We start from the raw sequence: 18,214 nt of genomic DNA, 5'->3' as shown, positions 1-18,214 counted from the left end.
GATAGCTTGACCAACGGAGGACTCCGGCTCCTCACGCCTCTCTACATACTTGCTGTAGATGGATTGGCCAACAGAGGACTCGGGCTCCTCACCCTTCTCCACGTACTTGCTGTAGATGGCTTGACCAACAGAAGACTCATCTGTTAACGGCCTTATTAGCAACGGAACCCACGAGGCCACAATTGAGGAAAGGTGCGAAGGGCAAGAGGTACCTTCAACTGGCGCCGCCAAGCCAAGGTTGGTAGTAAAAGCAATAGCGAGAACTAAAAGCTTGCAATGCATCTTGTCAGAGTAATCAATAACTTGAACTATGAGTGGAAGGTTTGAGAAAATGAGGAAGCTTGAATGTTTGAAAGAAACGAGAGCAACTGTCTTGCATGCTGGCTTTATGGAAGTTCTGAACTCGGGATTCTTGCCGTTTGAACTCGTCATCGGCTCTCCTAGCTTGTAAGCATTGTGGTAAAGTTGTAGTCAATCTGTAATGATAAGGAAGAAAGCATACGTCGATGCTACTCCGTCTCCACCAAACATTTGCATTGTGAGGCTAAACACACCATCATGGTGACACAAAGTACCACTGATCAGCGGGGAGAATAAACACTACTGCAGCATCTCCAAGCAACTAGAGCTGCGTGATAAGGTGAGTGACACTATACTATCAGACCACAGCGCGAATCACAAGCCAAACATCTCAAGGCGTGATGCTGTCACGCCAACCGCCTCTCATCTACCTGTAGGAAACCGAGCCACATATGGCGGTAAAATAAGCACTAAGGCACGATATCACCGCCGAGGGACTACTCAGGGGTGTTATATGCACCAGTCCCTGGGGTATTCGTGATCACTTTGCGACTTCATGGTTACATTGCTACATCTCGGTATCGCTGTATTGACCGAGTATTTGGCTAGCCGCGCCTTTACGATAGCGGACGAGAGATAGTAAGATTACTTTCGACTGGGAAACCGTTTACATCTGCAGCAGACCGTGGAATAGAATGCCAAAAGTACAGTCACTGCCGGGCATTCTTCGTGCGACAAACGAGCCATTAGGATATCTCGGGCCCTCTAACCCCGCTCGACTGTAGACTTTCTGGACTCTCCTCCTTCTCCCCCTGACTTATTTTCCGTGACATCTCTTCTCCTTAGATATACCGTCCAGGAAAGCTGAATTCAACATGCACCATATACGAGAAGCTAACAATACAGATTTGCCATATCTGAAGCAGGGAGATCGAGAAGACTTAGTTACGATCGGGGCATCTGAACAAGATGGCTTTCTTTCAGAGGCAGAAACAGCACTGAGGCTGTCTCACTCGTCTTCGAGACAACCATATCTGCTATGGCTGAAATATCCTCTCCTTGTTACGGTATGGGTGATCTCGTTAGCTGTTACTAGTTATATCTCGAGGCAGAGCAGTTACGCTTACAATGGACTGGGGAGAGTTTTGGATACTGAATTGAGTAAGTAAAGCCACCCACAGGTTAGGCTCGAGGCTCACCTCTTGCCTAGCGTCTGTACAACCGGCAATTGAAACTCAGCGTGTTCGGTTCGAGGGCACTCTCGATTTCGACGAAAATAGTACACTCATTCAGACATTCTGGGACCTGGATTCTCCCCGGTATACCGGTGAACCAAGTGACGAGCTAGATGCCCGTTGGAAGAGCTTGTACAAGGGTAAGCCGGCATCAAGAACTCTGAAGCCTCAACTTAAGGGTTCTCATGTTAACTTGGGCAACAGTCGATGGTGTAGACCTCCATGGCGTTGAAGCGGATGCAATTCGGGGAAAGACCTTTGAGAAACCCGGAGGATGGTCGATTGTTAGTTTGGATGTTTTTCATCAGGTACATTGCCTGGTGAGGCCCCATACTTCTGTCAACTTCAACTCCTGGAACAGCTTGCTAATCGGACACTTTGCCATAGAACATGGTTCGCCAAGCATTGCGCCCTGACTACTACACGCGACACGATCCAGAGCCTGCCTACACGGTACATATTAGTAAGTTGATCCGTACCAAGACACCCGGCGAGATTCCGGACGCGGCTAACTACTATTTTGCCTCGGTCCCAGATCATTGTCTGGATCATTTGCGGCAAGCGGTGATGTGCCATTCGGATGTCACGCCGCTCCCCGTCCTCTGGGCCGAGAAAGAGGACCATCTCTTCGAGGAGGAAGCCTTCTTGGAGAACCTTACCTCGAACGATCCGAGCCCGGGCAACCTCCACCCGGCCCTGGATTATCTCGACACTCATTTTCGCCTCGCTCAGCGGCATCCTACTTACTATAATCCTACGGTTGAGCTTCGCCCAACCACCGGTCTGTAAGTCATGGCGGCATACAGACCTCGGTAAGGCTTCCGTTACTTTGTCCCGCGTTGCGACCGGGAGAACTTCCATTCTTTCCAAGAAGAACCGACCCAAACTCATAATAGCCAAACAATCATAGAGCCGGCTCGAAAATACATCCAAGAGCATGAGCGCCGCTTTGATGGGGCGCTGTCCTACAATGCAAGCGGGAATCTGGTGATAGAGTCCACTCCTGGCGGAGAGCAATGGATTGGTCAACCCACGCCGGAGATGGACTCCCTGTGGGATAGAGTTGAATCGGGTAAGAACCGCGACTAAAGCAACCAAGATCAAGGAACTTGCGGTGGTGAATTGGGGGTTCCCAGAGTATGGCTCAATTCTGATGGTTCTCCATGCCAGGGTCGATCATCATGCTGGAAGGCTCCGAGGCAAACATGGTGCGGGACAAGACGGCGCTGTTTGATGGGTATTGGCTCACCGGGCTGGATGTTATCCATCAGATGCATTGCTTGGTGCGTTATCCAGAGACTGTCCCCGGGGAAAACTGAAAGAGTGTGCGGTGTCTAACTCGGCTGTAGAACAAAATCCGCAAAGCCCTTTACCCGGAATACTACCAGCCAGAACAGTCAGTTCCGACGGAACAGCTTCATGTTGGTGAGTTGATGGACTCGTCCGATCCTCCTGAATGCACCGTGACATCTAAAGAGTGTTGACAGGTTTTGAAGTGCTGATAAAACTGCATGCAGAACACTGCTTTGACTACATCCGCCAAGCGGTCATGTGCAATGCCGATTTGACCCCTGTCATGCTCACCTGGTATTCCAGTGCGCAGACGTTCGGTCCGGACTTCCACACAACGCATATGTGCCGGGACTTTGAGGCGCTGTTAGAGTGGTCTATTGCTAGGACGTCGAAGGCAATCAAGGGGAAAGGCTCCGGGATAGAAGCGGCGAAGGATCCGCAGTTGGTAATACCGGGAAGCTTACAGGATTTAAATGGGGTAGGGCATGGGGGGCATTGAGTGGACTAGAACAAATCGTAGGCTAGAGCGATGGAGAGAAGTCAGTGAGCAAGCTACGAATGGACGTTCGAAGATCGAGCCCAATCAATTGATTCTATAGCTATCGTAAACGGATCTTATCCCCACACTCTCACCTTCTATGACATGCAGAATGAGATATAAACGGCAACGAAGCTTCACCGGCTTTCACCATCTATTCTACACCAATATCTCACTCATTCATCTCCATCGGAACCTCCTCTCAGACGATCAGTCCCCGGTTCAGAAGGGGCACGAACAAAAAGCAACCCCACGACACAAAGCAGAAATGACCCCGCCAGAGAAAAATAAGGCAGTCCAAGGGAGAGTCCACTGAGCTTCATTCCTATTTCGAACAGGCACGCTAGCACCGGTCCCGCAAACAGCATACTGACTGTTTCTACGATCCCTATTAACGTGTTCAGCTTGGACGTGTCTTGTGGTGCCACGAGGCTGATAGCCAGGGAGCGGCACAGGGGGGCCAAACCAGCCCCCAGGCTCTGCAGCACTAGTCCAAAGAATACGAGACTCATCTGAGACGCCCCCATGGCGAACGCCCCTGCAGCAGCGAGCACGGCCGAGAACCGTGCGAGAGTGAGATCTTTGCTGGCTGGTCGCTGCCTTCGCAGGAGCAATTTTGACAGCCAAGGAAGGGCTAGAGAAAGGACAACCAGATGGATAATCCCACGGACTGTGAGGAGGTAGCCGGTTCTGGCCAGGGGCCAGTCGAAGCGTTTGCTTATATACTGGGCCAGGAACTGTGACGTGGCGAGATGCTCGGGCATACGTGTGAGGAAAGTGGCGAGGACGATAATGATCGAAGTGGACTTTAGCGTCGCTAGGCAGGATTTAAGGAGGTGTAGTGACTGGAATAGGTGTAATTTGAAGGTGGTGCTGCACTTTGGTTGCTCCTCCGAGCCAAGGTGATTGTCATGTTCAGGGAACACATCCCGCTTCAAGGGGGAGAAGGACTCTGGGATGAAGGCCAGCACGGTTAGGCCGATCGGCAGAGCGAAGAAGCCGATCATGGCCGGGATCCATGGTGAGAAGATGTCCATGAGCCTGGCGGAAATAACTGGGCCGACTGAGGCACCGGCTAAACTTGCCAGCACCATCAGGAAGAATGCCGACGCTCTGGTCGTGATTAGGTTAGATGTTGTATATTCGATGTGGATTGATAGGGGCTGACAGAGATACCTCTCTGTTTCAGGCACCAAGTCTGATGCTATAGAGTACAAATTGGCCACCTGGACGGTACTTCCACCACCAACCATATTGAACAGAGGGCCGGCCAGGACGAGCTGTACTGGCACGGTGTCTTGTAAAGCAATGATGGAAAGCTCCCAGGCCAACGCAAGCTGGGATCCGACCGTTGAGAAGAGAATAATCGGTTTACGACCGACCCTATAGACCAGTTACTGTGTTTTCAATTTACTCCAAGCCGGGAGAAGAGCACTCACCTATCGGCCAGGGCTCCGAATGGGAATGCAACAACCAGACCTGTGTCCTCAGTCAATTTCGGAGGGTGTATGGGGACGGTACTAACACTGACCAACGAGGGCCTCCACCAAGAGGAGTGACCCGTTAAGATAGGCTAGTTCGGACTGTATCTGATCAGTCTTGCAGAGCCTTTCATCGATGGAAGAGCCTTGTTCGGTGGTTCGTCGACAGAGATTGTCCTCAATCAGTCGGATCAGGGGCAGGGAGAGAAAGGCACCAGAAGCCGCCAGGAGAAAATTGCAAGTGACAAGGCATGTTAAGAACGACGGGGACCATTGTGACGCTCCGAAGTGAACGCTGCCTAGCAGCGGAGATGTTTCTTCGTGCATGCTTGATAGCTTGTCATGTGTCAGGAAGGAGGACATTAGACAGAGGGATACGGTAATATACCCAGGCTTCCCATGGGCACTTGGTCGGCTGTCCGCTAGCAGATGCAACGCTATGATAAAGGAATCTTAGTAGCCACGACTAAGTACAAGGGTGTATCAAGCAGGATTATGAAGATTTCTGACTAAGATAAGCTGCAGCCGTGCCTATCGGACTCCTTGCTCGATTGGCGGCAGTGATAGGCTTAGAGCTTATAAGATTGGTCCCTGTATTACTTGGCTATGGGCTCGATGGTATTGGAATTGATTTCACTTGCTGTGGATAGTTTTCAACGAGTAGCAAATTATCCAGAATAGATGTTGCACTCCCGATCTCATTATGCCTACCAGCTCTGGAGAATACAAATTTTCTGTACAGAGACTCGCACGAGTCGAAACTATGTACTACAAGCCTAATAAGAATTAATGGCCAGCGTTGATAGCGATCCATAGATCATCGCAAGATAACAACAGACAAAGCACGCGAGAGAGGCATTATGCGAATATCAAGGCTGTCATTGAGCGCAACAGTTTTGGAAAAGAAGAAATAATATTGCCATGAGATAATGTCTGGTGGTATGAAAGTATCTATTTACAACCCAGCAATCGTCGCAGGAAGTCCCTCCATTCCCTCCAAGAACACATCAAACTCCTTCTCAACCTCATCCATCTTCTCATCGATATCATCCGTCCATCGATGAATATAAACCGTCTTCATTCCGATCTGCTTCGCGGCTCGTAAATCATACGCATGCGCTGCCACCATGACCACTTCTTCCGGCTGAAGTTTCACAAGCTGTAACGCTTTCTGGTACGCCTCCAGATTCGGCTTGTACAGTCCCAACAACTGGCTAGAAAACAGCATATTAAAACTCAACCCTGAAGAACGAACGAGGTCAAGCTGGAGGCGCGTTGTCCCGTTGGCATGCACGAAGACTTCCAGGCCGAGATCTTCCCGGATACTGCGTATGGCGATCGGCACTTCTGGCCAGGCCGGTTGAGAGTGCCATGCTTTGATAAGTTGTCCTTTGGTGTCACTGTCAACGTAGGATGTATAGTTCGAGTACGATTCGGTCAGTACAGCGTCCAGCACACGAGCGAGCGTGATGTCAATATCTTCCGGCTCCAGATTCTGTCGAAATCGCTGCTGGTTTTCGATAAAGTACTGCCTGCGCCATTCCAGAGCCAACTTCGAAGCGTCATCTCGGGGGATTGATGAGGGAAACGACTGGACAATGGAGGTGTGCCAGTCGAGACATGTCCCCATGAAATCGAAGAAGACGGCTTTGACTTTTGTTTGTTCCGAGGACATGATGTTGGTTGCTCGCCTCAACGCAAGAAAATACTCACGTCTTGTCCAGGTAATTCTCAAGATGCTTCTGTTGTTGAGCTTATATCCTCAGTTAGGCAACCCATATGGATTTATAAGCGTCGGGTTATAAATAGATCATCTCGTCACGCGACAAACCCATTCGAAAGATTCGATTATTCATTCGTCCTTTTCTGTGGAGCATGATCCGAGCGTTCTCAAACAATTTCAACGGTATTTACAATATCGAGTACCAGGTACACCACAGACATTTCCATTATAACTCATAGCAAGTAGTAAACCGCCGGAGCTTGTATGTTAAATATGCCGCTTTCTCAGCCTTGCATCTGTCAAACACGGCTCACAGCTCACAATGTCCGAGATACCAGCCCCAGAAGGGACTTACACCACCAACCCACGAATATTGAAACACGATCTCTTTGGCTACTACGCCGGCCTCCTCAATGCCGCGATTCTAATGAGAGTCAACGCAGTCTCCTCCTGGACCGGCTTGGCAGAATTGACGGATGTCCCTATGAAACTTTGCCGTATATATGGATGGCGCGGTAAAAGTATACTATTAAAGTCCGGAAGGTGAAGATATTTAGAGGTGCTCCATACACTGATCATTATTAACACAGGGACGGATACTTTTGTCAACAATACACCACTGGGATTCCGGGTTCATGTATGCTAGTTGGGAGAGGAACAAGCCTTCGGGCTGACTTCGTCACATGGTGTGAACTCAGCTGATCTATACAAGTGGATTGCAGACAGGGCCACTGACAGGTTTTAGCTATCATTCCTACGGTCTTAGTGAATATATAGAGCCAAACTCGAGCAACGTTCTGGGCGTCGGAAATTGAATTTGCTTGAATCCTCGAAGCGAATAAATTGAAAATGCAATTCAATGCACTCATTCGCCTAGGATATTAATGTGAGGTTTGAGATTTTGGAAATACCGGTATCACTTTAGTGCTTACAGTTTTCTCAACTTGATATTCTGAAACCTGTGGTTCTCGAACGCCGTTCATCAGATCCGTAGGTTTTAAAACCATAGAACTAGGTCGGCTGACGCAAAGTTACGTAACAGAGCAGCAAACACCATCACTCCTACACATTCCGCAAGACCCTACATCATGAATATCGCAGAGTTTGCAGAGGACGAGTTCTTGATCGGTTTCCTCGAAGGAACTCAAGAACTTGTCGCCACCAACATACAGGCAATCAAGAGGGCGCTAAACAAGAAGCTTGATGCAAACGAAGAAGAATCGGAATACACGGTCTTTTCATATGTTGGGTCGCAGGTTGCTCAGCAACTAAGCAAGGATGGAGGCTTGCGCCGTGAAATCGGCATGAGGATCTTCTATGACGCTACTTGTCGCAAGTTGATTGTCAAGATACCCACAGGCCTCCACGGAGGGGCTACCGAGACCCTCTCATTTCTCATCCTAGAGGCGGCATCAAGGCAGGGACTGAGGGGTAAGCTGAGACCGGCCGGGGCCCAAACATTTGTGGATGGCCCGTATCGCAAAGAGCCTGATGCGGCATTTATCCCGGAGGTACCTATTCCTGGGCGGGACAGAACGTGGCCCACTATTGTTATCGAAACCGGTGTTTCGGAGAGTGTGGCAAGGCTCCGTATTGATGCTTCGTGGTGGCTTGCCAGATCGAAGGGCTTGGTGAAACTTGTGATTTTGATCTCAGTCAGTCGTGTTCAGCCCAAAGTTGGCCTGGAGTGCTGGAAATTGGGGGCTGTCCAGCACTCCCATAATCTTCGGAGTTTATCCCAGGCCCCCCTGCGTCCAACCAAGACCCAATCAATCACGATAACTCGTTCTGGTGGCAGTACAATGGTTATGGGGGCGCCACTGGTCATCCAATTTCAGGATGTGTTTGTCAATCCCCCTTCTGGCCCTCTTCAGGGTGATTTCGTTTTCGGGGCCGCGCTTCTGGAAGAAATTGCTCGCTCAGTTTGGCAGGCCCAGGGTATCATCTAAGATGAATCGCAGCGCGAAGAAGGTCCTTATCCTTCTTCTATATTCTCCTTTTCCCCTCTCATTTCAGCTTTTACTAAAGAAGTATTTTAATACTCGAGGATGAATATCAATCTCTTCTCTCGCTATGAAACGTAACGTATCGCATATGAAAACAATAATAATACCCCATAATACCAAATAGCCGGCGAAGTTGTAGATTAACTAAAGATCAGTCCCACTCTGTTGGCCTTCAAGAGTCTCTTTCATGGGTCAAGGTAGTTTAGCTGATGCCAATATTGTATAATTTCCGGCAGGTAACCTCGATGGCAATGGATAGAAACGACCTCACAGGGAGTTAATCGGATGGAAGCAGGATGTGAGGTCAGTCCCTTGTCGTTCCAGCATCGCCTATAGAACATGCTAAGAATTAAATGTACCATATATGATCTAGATAACACAAACCTCAGAGAATCCCAAGAAGGGTAAAGCAATACTGCTCTATAATATCGTTGATAAACTTCAAAATGCACTTAAACAATCAGGACTGCCGTCATTCCTGTTTGTCACGCTACTAATTTTACGGATCAATAAGGTACAGCTAACGGCCTTCCTTGGTTCTCTCTACAAGCAGACACGATAAAATATATGTGAATATAAAGAGCATATTTCGGAAGCTGCCATTGGAAGAATCTGTAACATTCTACTTGAAGCAGTTGGTTTCGGAACTCAACTGCGGCCAGCCTTAAAGGAACGAACACCAGTGATTCTAGGACCAAACTGGATCAAATAACAACATAACAGAGTAAGGATAGTTCAATAGCCTTTTGAACAACAGAAGGAGATGACCAGGAAGATAGAAGGGAGCCCTCCAATGCCCAAGGGGCCAAAGAACTAGCGTCCCTAGTAATATGCGCGTCTCTGTCAATGCCACCAGTCCCACTTGATTAACCATGTCACATCCAAGCGAGGCCGAAGTACAACCTGAGGGGCCACAAGAAATATCTAATCAAGTGGACACCTCACCCGACGGAACTGGACCGTCACACTCTTCCCATTGTATGCGTTGTAGAGATATTTATTGGGTCTGATTTCGATGCCATTGTTATTAGATGCCTGGCCCGTCAGGATTAGGTTCATATAGCAGCTATCCCTGGGGTTGGTTATATCGTCGCAGTCTTCCATGCGAGCCTCAAAATACGCGTAGTTTCTGTTGCCAAGGCCCGCTGGGTAGAAGTAGTTGAGATTGTTGTTGGCGACGAATTCTCCGTTGCGAGAATAGTGATTGCCACGGAAATCCCACAGGTATAAGTTACCTCGGTGGCGCACCTCCTGGTCGTCTGTATTCTGACGCTGGCAGGAGGTCATGAGTCGACAAACCTGGAACGTTCTGGAGTTTGAATAACCTCCAAAGAGGTAGTAGCTCCAAGGGTGGGAGTCTGATCCCAGCCAACTTCCATCAGCCTGGATCTTGTAGCATCCACCGTATTGTAGCGTGTGATTGGAATCGTCATTGGTGTCAAGCTCAAGGTTATCTGACAGGCCCTCTGGGACGAGCACCCTCTCTTCTCCCGCGTAAGGAATCGAGGCTTGGCTCTCCAGCGTATCTGCGGCTAGAGCAATGCCATCTTCAGGGAGTAGTGCCGGGTGAGGATTGGCATAGCCACATTGCCCGAGTGTGAGAGTGGCAAGTGACACCTTCCAAATGTGGTGAGGTGAAAGGAATGGCATACTGGCAAAATTGGGTTCTCGTAGTTTATTGATAGAGTAAATATCTTTGTTCGCACAGCACTGAAGCAGGTAGGCTTGATGCTCTTAAATTTAGTCCAATGCTTAGCATTTATATCAAATGGAAAAGTGTGTGTAGGCTATTTCCATGACATTCACTACTCAGAGCGTGTCTAGAAGGGCTGGTGATGCAAAGAGGGAACAGGCAATGACCTCATAAACAGCATATAGTGTTCTAACTCTGGTACATACGTGTCTGAAGAAAGTGTCTTATCTTGATATCTATACTTCTTGTATGTCAGTGATGTCATGATGTACACATAGTGAGAAAGCGTCATGGTTGTGATTAAGGGCTTAAGACTCCAATGACGTAGGAGACTGACTAGAAGCATCGAGAAGGGTGAGAGTATGATATCAGATGAGACATGAACGAGCTAAGAGTTAATTACCCAGATTGTCAACTCCACTATGGCTTGTGGACCTATGTATGCATCGGCTAATAGAGTTGAAAGTATCTCTCCCTAATGAGAGGTTAACCGACGGCTGTCCATGGACAGGCTTTCTCCAAAGATATACTATTAAGAGCATAATTCTATTTATCTTGATCCTCGTCGCCAGAAACTTTCAAATAGAAGCTATTACAGGTCTTTCTTAGTGATTAGATCTCATTAACATGTACGACAGAACAGCTAGTCGGTTAGTACTTCGTGACTGGCTTTTCTTAGGTCATTCTAACGCTAATAGGTGATGGTGGAGTGGCTACACACCGAAAGGCTTGAATAAATGAGAACTAATAGAGGAGAGAACAAGGACAATGACAAACATCAAATATGAGCACTGACGAAAAGAGCTCAGAATCTGCGTTAAACGCCAATGCAACAGGAGCTTTCCTCCAGATGGCCACGAGCAACACTGCGAAGGGTGAATTTTACGTTGCAGCAACAGTACCAAATCTAGAGGTTCGGTCTGGAATGAAAGCCCAAGCATGTTGGTTTTACACACTGTAACCTTGGATGATTGTAAAGACAGCTAGCCGGAATGTCCACGAAAAATGCAGGCTCGCTTAAATGGATTATGGATTATTCAACATGAGTGAGGCCAAGGATCTGTTTCTTCATTCCTTCAGCTAATAGCATGAACTTTGTTTATATGAATGTGCATTCTTGTGCTTCAGTCCCCGCCCGTTGCATTGAACCTGGTGCAGAATACTCTGGAGTAGAAGGCTTGATGTCATAACCTTGCCCAGGGTAACCTTAGTCCGTAGGATAGACCGGCCTGCTAGCACGTCACCCATCCTTTTAATATTATGTATATCATGATAGTCCCGTTCACAATCTTATAGGAACAAAGCCCCTTCCCAACGTTGAACAAGCCAATGGTTGCGGTTTATCATGTTAATCTTTCCCAACTTATAGATCGAATAAGTATTTACATTTGAGTGCTGAGGGTATATTGTTTCCTTTTCCTTTCTCAATGAGTAGGATGAGTTGGCAGAGATAGAAGCGGGCCCGCCGGAAACGGAAAAGGTGAGAGTGGGCTTGTATTTCATCTACGGCTCCCGACAAAGGCACCTGAATTCCGTACCAAGGACCAACCAAGGATTCTACTCCGACGTCTAGGCCGACCCACATCGCGGGAACGTCAAAAGCCACTAGTCATTGACGTCGGCGACGTTTTAAGGTTGCCCCGGATTAGGTTGCAGCCGCCCGCGTCGATTAGGGTTACGTCGGCTCCCCGAGTCCGCAAACAAAAGCTAAACGCGAAAGTTAGTTAACACTACGGCAGACCCACACCTCAATCCAACCCTGGCTGTCATGAAGAATGATAATGAATGAAACCAAATTTGTTCGCCAAATTCTTGCAGTGAAAATACAATATACTGAAATCGCTTTAATTAGTTACACTTCGGGCGGGGTTAAGAAGCAACCGCGTCAAGTTACTATGTTAACACGTCCAATTTCCCAGCAGCCTATAATGTAACGCTATTTAATCACCAGCTAGGCTACTCAAAATGCCTCACCAAAGCTTTAGGTGAAATAAGAAGGCAGAATTTGCTGAGCTACATTAGCTATTGAAAAGAAAGGAAATTCATATTTATAGAGTTATATATATTTCTGGTATTTGTAGCACTGTACGTTAATAGAACTTGAAAGGCCAAGCATCTTGAACTGAAGCTAATAGCTATGCATTGATCAGGAATAAAGAGCATTTATCAGTACACTGGCGCTATTACCACTCGCGGCACTTACGTTACACCACCTGGTGAAGGACCACAGCTAGCCACCCCCTGCAGCGGGTGACGCCTAGTCGTGGATGCCAAACCGGCGAGACTGCAGATCCGAGCAGAAACCGCTTTCGATATTTTTTCAAACACTGACAGCGGACATGACGTCCGAGATTTGGTTGGACGACCCTGTAGAGTGTGGTATCAAGGTATGATTACACAACTGGCTTCTAGGTAGTATACCGCATCCGGGCGTCGAATGACGGTCAATTCGCCTGGTTCCCAAGTTGTAGCATTTCGCTCTGGGTGTCAGGTTTCTGTCAGGGCGTTCGCAGGTCATTGCCTGCTGCAGTGCAACTCCCCGGGGTTGCATTGGAGTGTGCATGCAGTGCGTCACGACCTAAAATCGTAGAGTTGAGAGTGTCAGTTAGGAACTGGCAGGTACACAAATATAAGTCTGAAATTACGCTGGTTCTCATGCTCCACGAGGCAGTAATAGTCTGTCTACTTCGATTACTATCTATCTCCTTTGCCTGGCCGACATGAGTTTATTCAATGATGCATCTGATGGGTCCCTCACCCGCCAAAAACTCGAGGAGCATCTGAGGAGGTCACCCAACATCAACAATACCTCGGGCAATGGTGAAACTGCACTGGGCCTGGCCATCAAGAACGGGCATACCAGTGCCGTCAGCCTTCTACTGAAGTTTGGAGCCAATCCGGCCACACGAAATATAGATGGCAGATCACCATTATATCTGATTGCAACGGCGCCGGAAAAGAAACGAGTCCGCCTAGCTGAGCTATTGCTGAATGCCGGCGCCAGGATCGATGAGTCGGTGCCCGCCTATGGCAATAACACCCCGCTCATGGTGGCCATTACCCAGGCTAAGGATCCGAAGCTCATTCACGCCCTAGTGGAAGCTGGCGCATCTCTGACCCAGACCAATGATCGCGGTGAATCAGCCAAGACCCTAGCACGCGACTCGATGGATCCCGCCATCCAGCGGGCTCTCGTGCCCGGGGGAGACCCGACAAGAGCCTATAAGCCCGAGCTGGGAAATCTTCTCACCACCGCCGGCCAATTTGCGGCCGCCTATTTCGGTGACTGGAAGGATGTCGCTAAGGATGCCGTTGACCGGATTGCCCAGTACCTGCACAGGGATGCTGCACTCAATGAGGTAAGGAAGCTAGCCATTTCACTGATGTGAGAACTGTAAGCTGACAGAGACATACAGGGTCTCAAAGAACTCCACACAGTGGAGGACTTTAAGGACTTTCTGTGGGACTACATTGATCGTCAAGGGCTGGAGGACTTCTACCCGGCCAATGACCCTCGCATCCAAGCCATCGCCGAGGCAGCAGTGGCGTTTCGGAAGAAGCCTGAGGCTAAAGCCCTATCCGTCCAGCCTGCCCTATCGCTCCAGACGAAATCCCTATTTGTCCAGACGAGTGGCCTATCCGTTCAGACCACAGCTCCAACCACCAAGAACCTTCTGACTTTGGCTGTGGCGCAGCTGTACACACCTGTACTGTATATTGACGATAGCGGCTCAATGGGCTGGGGTCTCCAGGGACAGAATGATACAAGTAGTAGCAAGCGGGTGGATGCAGCAAAACACCTTGTGGGCGAGCTGATGGATATACTCGACTGGGTGAACCCTGATGCTCTCCAGGGCATCGGAACTACGAGCATTCGCTTTATCAACCGAGACGTGGGCAACGCGGACAAACTGACAAGCGACCAGATCAAGCAGCACATGAGCCAGATGACGCTACCTGGTGGAACTCCTCTAGGAACTAATCTGCGATCTAAAATCTTGAACCCCCTGATCTATAATCCTATCAACGCGAATCAGGACCTCCGGGCCCCATACTTGATCATGACGATCGGAGACGGAGTGCCCAATGGTGAGACTAGGGATACCTTCCGCAACGAGATCGTGGGCGCAGCGAACTTCCTGAAAGGCGCCAAATATTCCCCTGAAGGTTTGTTGCAATACCAATGCGGAAGATATCTTGATGGACTGTGCTGATGTCTCCTCTTACTTGCAGCGGTCAAGTTCACCTTCAGCCAGATTGGCACCGACGCCGACGCGGAGGCCTTCCGCAACGAGCTGATCAACAACCCTCTACCGGATCACACCCTTTATGTTTCGTCTGGTAAGGAATTTTATAGTGCTGAACGCATATCATAGAAAGTCCCAAAGGCTGATTACTGGTGCCAGATCGTTTCGATCAAGATTACGATATTAACAAGGGCAACTCTGAGAGACTCAAGGCAAATGTAAGCAGTTTGCGACTCCGACCAGCTCAGCGTATTCACCAACTGACCTTCTTGTACAGCTCATGAGTTGGCTTTCCGGCCTGGTTGATCTCAAGTAACTGGCGGACTCCGGATATCCACCCGGCCCATCATTCATAGCAGTAGATAGGGTCATAGACTATTATTTAATTATCAAGGTACTGTTTACAAGCACCCAGCATGGTCCAGCAGTAATTATGGCATCAGTGAAACTCCATGAGTCGTCGAATTCGTATCATCACTGTGGGCGTCCGAAAGGGATCCGCAAACGGATCTCGACTTTCCCCACGTTGGGAGGGTTGGTAGGATTTTTATGGGATATGGTACACCAGACAAAGGCCGAGGGGCATTCTGAAGAGCGCTATGGGGACATCTATGGGACCTCCTGTTTTACGAAAGTGCAGTACCGAAGACCCTTTTATACTAAACAGGACTTAATCTCATTAGAACCACAACTTCGTACAGTTCGACTCTCATCTATCGCAGCGGAGCCAAAGGCTGTATAGTTCCCCCCAAAAGTTTCCATGTGGTCTCAATTTCTCCCTCATAACACCGCTTTTACATATATTATTTATCCATTTAGTATATAGGTATATTATATAGCAAACTATATCAAAGTAATCTTAAAAAATACATTATATTTAATTAATAGTCTGTTTAATTTTATATATCTCTTTTAAATTTCAAATAATTTAATACAGAATGGGGGATATAATAGTAAAAACAAAATCTCAATACAAGTAATAAAGTTTCTCGATAATCTATATACAACAAAGTATATATTTTTATAAGATATTACTTGTTGCTACTGCACCTTTAATTTTTTTTATTAAATTATTAGGAATTTAAAAGAGATATATATAATTTTAAATAGCGTAATACTATATAAAGTGTTTTACAATTTTATAATTTTTGAGACAAAATTACAACTGTAGAAAAGATGCTGTAATTTTTGTATAATAAATTTTTTCTATTATTTTCATGTACTTTATCCTGGAATCTATCTATATACCAAGTAACTAAATAATACATATAAAGATGGCACTGTAAAAAAAAATGAGTCGGAATAAGTCCACACGGAAACGCTTGACGTAGAATTGTATATAGAATTTCGCCAGTCACCTGTTAAATAGCACGAGTGTGAAGAAATCCATTATATTAGACCGAGTTGTATATCATTTTAATCACTATGGAATATAATAGAGACTGTGCCTAGAATCATCTTCTACACCTAACCTCTGACACATCGCGGTGGAGCTCATGGCTTTGTGAAGAACATAGCCGGTCGCATGTCGAACAGCACTGAGAAGGACTTGCCATCTGCGGATACTGCGACCGCCTTGGCCTTTCTGTCCGTATCGGTGGTGTGTGCAAAGTCTCCATTCAAGGACCAGACTCGGACAGTTCGGTCCTCCGACGCAGAGAGCAGTGCATTCCCCTCGGCGGCGAAGACAACATCCACAACCGCAGCTGCGTGAGCCCGTAAGTCGCGGCGCTGGTTGCGGGTCTGAGCATCCAGAATTCTGACACTGGAGTCTTCCAATCCGCAGGCAATATTGGCCCCGTTGGGTGAAAAAGCCACGCTGCGAACGACGGCCCCAAGAGGATGCGTCTCAACGACCCGGGCTTTGTTCCAGAACTTGATGGTCTTGTCGGCAGACGCGGTGACGAGAGTACCGTCTTTCGGCGAGAATGCTAGGCTGTGCACAGCAGCTTGGTGCTTGTCTTGCACTGCGATCGGGGAATGCGAGCCTGCATCCCACATCAGTACTTGGCCGTCGTCAAGCCCGGCAACAGCAGTCTGTCCGTCGGGTGAGAAGGCCACCCGATTCACCCTGAGATCCTTTCTCCCCTCCATCAACGTGTAGCTATTACTCGGGCTACCCGGTAGTCCGACGGTATACACCTTCACAACCCCAAAGAAGCACGCCACAAGGACAGACTTCCCGTCGGGGTGCCAGGCGATGCTTGTGGCAAGCCCATCGGCCGACGGCATGGTTGTCACCCGTGTCGCTTGCCCAGTGGTAACATCGTAAACATCGATGTTTCGAGCGACGTCCACGGTCACCACCTGGTTAGCATTGGTTGGAGAGTACGCCAGCGCCGTGGCTCTAATTGTGTTCTTCGTCATCGCCTGGTTGGCCGGCCATGCACCGTTGCCAATATGATTCTGACCATCTCGGCGGCACTGTTCAATCTGCTCCTGGGCGGTTTTCTCTTGCTCATCGAGTTTCTGTTTGCACTCCGTGTTCAAAGTACCTTTCTCGGTGTCACATCTCGTCTTCTCCGCGGCTATGTCCCGATCACACTTTTCCTGAGAGGACTTTCTCTGCTCCTCAAGTTTCTGGTTGCACTCTGTTTGTAAGGCGCCTTTCTCAGTGTCGCATTTAGTTCTCTCGGCGGCCTTGTCCTGGTCACAGGTCCTTTTGTCTGCAGCCTTCTCCTGGTCGCAAGTCCTTTTGTCTGCGGCCTTGTCCAGTTCGCACTGGGTTTGGCAAGCTTTTTTCTCATCGTCGAGCTTCTGGTTGCACTCAGTCTGCAAAGTGCCTTTCTCCTTGTCACATTTGGCCTGTGCCTCCCTGACCTTCACGGAGCAATCCTCTTGCTCCACTTCACCTTCATACGTCATCAGCAGGTGCCCCGGAGCATCGTCAAGTCCCGGCGCTGTCCGATTTGTGTACCAGCAGGTCCTCCTGGATGGGTCCCATGCCGCCACCTTGGCTCGGCCTGTGCGGATATAGGTGACACACTGCTGGGCGGAAAGCAAGGATTGTCTGGAAATCTGGCCCTTCGTGTCGGGCCTTTTGCCGCAGTTAATTTGGATGATATCGGAGCCAACGTTCTCGGTGCGCGGCAAGGTCCCGCTACAGCAGTCGCTGAGGTCTTGGACTTTGCCGTCGGACAAGGCTTTGCAGCTCCCCGGATCGCCATTCGCAGCGCTAATCCCGGACAACGGGCTGACGCCTAGGACTGACAATAGAAAGACATTCAACCGCATGGTTACGATATACAAGAAACCCGCTTTCTGTTGAAGATGGAGATGGGAGGATGGGGACCAGATACTTCTGCTTCCTGGCTTCCCCTTTCTTTCAGCGTAGGGTGCGGATAAATACCCCCACGACATAGCCTTCGCTTGCGGTGCATCGAAAGAAGTAGCATGTGCTAGACTCAGCGCGTCATAGACTGCCCCGGGGGTACCTGAGTGCATCTGCAAGCGTACATACATGACAGTCCTAATGCGTCCGTCCTTGTGTTATGCCCCACTCGGAGTATTGCAACCTAATACTACTCTATCCTGACATGAGACAGACACATCACACTCTTGATGTCACCGTGATAGCTACTATCCTCCAAAGCCCTCACCGTTGAGGGGGGACCAGAACCAACATGTACAAACTCATGAACGCAAGACTTGTACCGTTTGCAGTCACTAACAGAGGCACGGATAATCACCATAGTGGT

At 48.6% G+C, this 18,214-nt stretch overlaps 7 protein-coding genes across 7 annotated transcripts; 3 read left to right on the top strand and 4 right to left on the bottom strand.

Moving 5' to 3' along the window:
* Positions 1–1,175: 1,175 nt before the first annotated feature.
* On the top strand, positions 1,176–3,327 carry ABOM_009995 (uncharacterized protein; the record flags this gene model as incomplete). Its single annotated transcript, XM_022537123.1, has 8 exons — positions 1,176–1,461; positions 1,511–1,675; positions 1,740–1,843; positions 1,923–2,320; positions 2,432–2,607; positions 2,706–2,818; positions 2,885–2,960; positions 3,053–3,327. The coding sequence occupies 8 exons, from the start codon at positions 1,176–1,178 to the stop codon at positions 3,325–3,327; spliced, it is 1,593 nt and encodes a 530-aa protein (XP_022385391.1).
* Positions 3,328–3,542: 215 nt separating this feature from the next.
* On the bottom strand, positions 3,543–5,174 carry ABOM_009994 (uncharacterized protein; the record flags this gene model as incomplete). The annotated part of the gene is made up of 4 exons (XM_022537122.1): positions 3,543–4,479; positions 4,543–4,749; positions 4,806–4,845; positions 4,898–5,174. The coding sequence occupies 4 exons, from the start codon at positions 5,172–5,174 to the stop codon at positions 3,543–3,545; spliced, it is 1,461 nt and encodes a 486-aa protein (XP_022385390.1).
* A 628-nt stretch (positions 5,175–5,802) lies between these two features.
* ABOM_009993 (haloacid dehalogenase) lies at positions 5,803–6,522 on the bottom strand (the record flags this gene model as incomplete). Its single annotated transcript, XM_022537121.1, has 1 exon — positions 5,803–6,522. The coding sequence occupies one exon, from the start codon at positions 6,520–6,522 to the stop codon at positions 5,803–5,805; it is 720 nt and encodes a 239-aa protein (XP_022385387.1).
* Positions 6,523–7,658: 1,136 nt separating this feature from the next.
* Positions 7,659–8,519, top strand: ABOM_009992 (uncharacterized protein; the record flags this gene model as incomplete). The annotated part of the gene is made up of 1 exon (XM_022537120.1): positions 7,659–8,519. One exon carries the CDS (start codon positions 7,659–7,661, stop codon positions 8,517–8,519), a length of 861 nt encoding a protein of 286 aa, XP_022385386.1.
* Positions 8,520–9,500: 981 nt separating this feature from the next.
* On the bottom strand, positions 9,501–10,226 carry ABOM_009991 (uncharacterized protein; the record flags this gene model as incomplete). The annotated part of the gene is made up of 1 exon (XM_022537119.1): positions 9,501–10,226. One exon carries the CDS (start codon positions 10,224–10,226, stop codon positions 9,501–9,503), a length of 726 nt encoding a protein of 241 aa, XP_022385389.1.
* A 2,763-nt stretch (positions 10,227–12,989) lies between these two features.
* ABOM_009990 (uncharacterized protein) lies at positions 12,990–14,832 on the top strand (the record flags this gene model as incomplete). Its single annotated transcript, XM_022537118.1, has 5 exons — positions 12,990–13,628; positions 13,686–14,436; positions 14,503–14,610; positions 14,676–14,734; positions 14,794–14,832. 5 exons carry the CDS (start codon positions 12,990–12,992, stop codon positions 14,830–14,832), a joined length of 1,596 nt encoding a protein of 531 aa, XP_022385388.1.
* Positions 14,833–16,010: 1,178 nt separating this feature from the next.
* On the bottom strand, positions 16,011–17,750 carry ABOM_009989 (uncharacterized protein; the record flags this gene model as incomplete). The annotated part of the gene is made up of 1 exon (XM_022537117.1): positions 16,011–17,750. One exon carries the CDS (start codon positions 17,748–17,750, stop codon positions 16,011–16,013), a length of 1,740 nt encoding a protein of 579 aa, XP_022385404.1.
* Positions 17,751–18,214: the final 464 nt, after the last annotated feature.

Source organism: Aspergillus bombycis, assembly GCF_001792695.1.
Source record: "Aspergillus bombycis strain NRRL26010 chromosome Unknown contig00106, whole genome shotgun sequence".
NCBI classification, from domain to species: domain Eukaryota; kingdom Fungi; phylum Ascomycota; class Eurotiomycetes; order Eurotiales; family Aspergillaceae; genus Aspergillus; species Aspergillus bombycis.
The sequence above is the reverse complement of the archived record's forward strand: the minus strand, read 5'-3'. Positions and strand labels throughout refer to the sequence as shown.